This window comes from Phytophthora parasitica (genome assembly GCF_000247585.1).
Source record: "Phytophthora parasitica INRA-310 unplaced genomic scaffold supercont2.148, whole genome shotgun sequence".
NCBI classification, from domain to species: domain Eukaryota; phylum Oomycota; class Peronosporomycetes; order Peronosporales; family Peronosporaceae; genus Phytophthora; species Phytophthora nicotianae.
The window spans coordinates 14,632-16,082 of record NW_008649134.1 but is presented as its reverse complement, the minus strand read 5'-3'; the positions used below and the strand labels follow the sequence as shown (position 1 = coordinate 16,082).

General features: G+C 46.5%; 1 protein-coding gene across 1 annotated transcript; it reads left to right on the top strand.

Moving 5' to 3' along the window:
- Nucleotides 1–340: 340 nt before the first annotated feature.
- PPTG_19605 (hypothetical protein) lies at nt 341–1,002 on the top strand (the record flags this gene model as incomplete). The annotated part of the gene is made up of 3 exons (XM_008918153.1): nt 341–376; nt 426–706; nt 789–1,002. 3 exons carry the CDS (start codon nt 341–343, stop codon nt 1,000–1,002), a joined length of 531 nt encoding a protein of 176 aa, XP_008916401.1.
- Between the last annotated feature and the right edge of the window lie 449 nt (nt 1,003–1,451).

Below are 1,451 nucleotides of genomic sequence, written 5' to 3'. Positions count from 1 at the left end.
AGAGATGTAGTTCCCCATAAACTTTCCGACGTCCCGCGAAATACACGACCAGTGATTACGGGCGGCCTAAATGAACCGGTAGTCGTCCGCGGTAGGCGGGAGGACAATCGAGACATATGGCATTCACAGATTACGATTTATATGCACATTTTTATGCAGACATGCCCGTCCTAGCATTCCATTTCTATACATGGACATGCTATAGTAGGAGGGCACTAGGAGCTGCATAGGTAGGAAGGAACAAGTAGGGCTAAGACTTCTAACTGAATCAATCACACTTTCAAATTTCCATTCATCTGCTCCCATCCACTACGCGCCTCGCGCAATCTTTTAATTTGTTATGAGCCCAAGCTACGGTGACACCACCGACAAGCTTGTGAAAGACAATTACTTCCACTAATATGTGGACTTAGCTCGCTTGCAAGGGTCTGCTCCGCAGACCAGAGAGTCCCGATTTCAACAAAGTGAGCGACCGCTCCACGGTTGAGTGGAAGACCAACGATTTGAAGGCTATTGGTGTTATCGCTGGAGACGTGAGTCTCACGTACCAAGTCTACATCCGTGAAGCGCTGACCGCTGCTGAGACGTGGATGTTACTCAAAGAGCACTCCAACAAGAAGGCACTCAAGAACTGGCTCCTCGTCACCAAGAAATTACACAGCTTCATGATCAAGCCCAGTACAATGTTCGCTGTCCATGTGGACAAGTTCAAAAATCTGGTCCTGCGATATGGAGTGAATCGGCGAGTCTCTCGACGAGACTCGGCATCTTGTGCTGCTACTTGGAAGTCTGGCTGACGAGTTCCGTATGTCGTCGACATTGATGGAAAACACGCCTAACGTGACGCTCCCCTACGCGATCCAAACACTCGCTGGTGATGAAACCACGAACAGCACAGAACCTACGAAATTTATTGAGTTCATCACCGGTACGCTTCGCTACAAGAACATGCACGTTACAAGCCCTGACAGTCCAGATGACAAAACCTGTAATTCTACATAAATTGCAGTACAGATGACCATAAGCATAACAAGATGCAGGGAGGCTGATGCACAAACCATCTTCCTAACTTGGTACACCGTACCAAATCGTATTAATACGCTTATTTTTATACTATATTGTACGCCAGCGTGGACGAGGCCGCCAGCTTCCCCACCACTAAACCTTAATTATTTTTTTCTTTTATCAAGTCCCTCAGCGTCCAATATACAAACTTCTCCAAAATTCTCTACCTACATATTTTCTCTCTCTTTCCTCAGCTCCGTAACACCTCTTAAAAAATCTCTTAGTCCAACAATAAACTAAAGTACTATAGTAAATCTTCCTCGAAACATTGTAGTTCAAGTAGAAAGTGCGATTCCGCCTCGTCCACACGCACACACAAAAAATGAATGGGGGCTTTTTGCCCCATACCATGGGTAACACGAGCGGTACTCGAGGATACCCCCCCC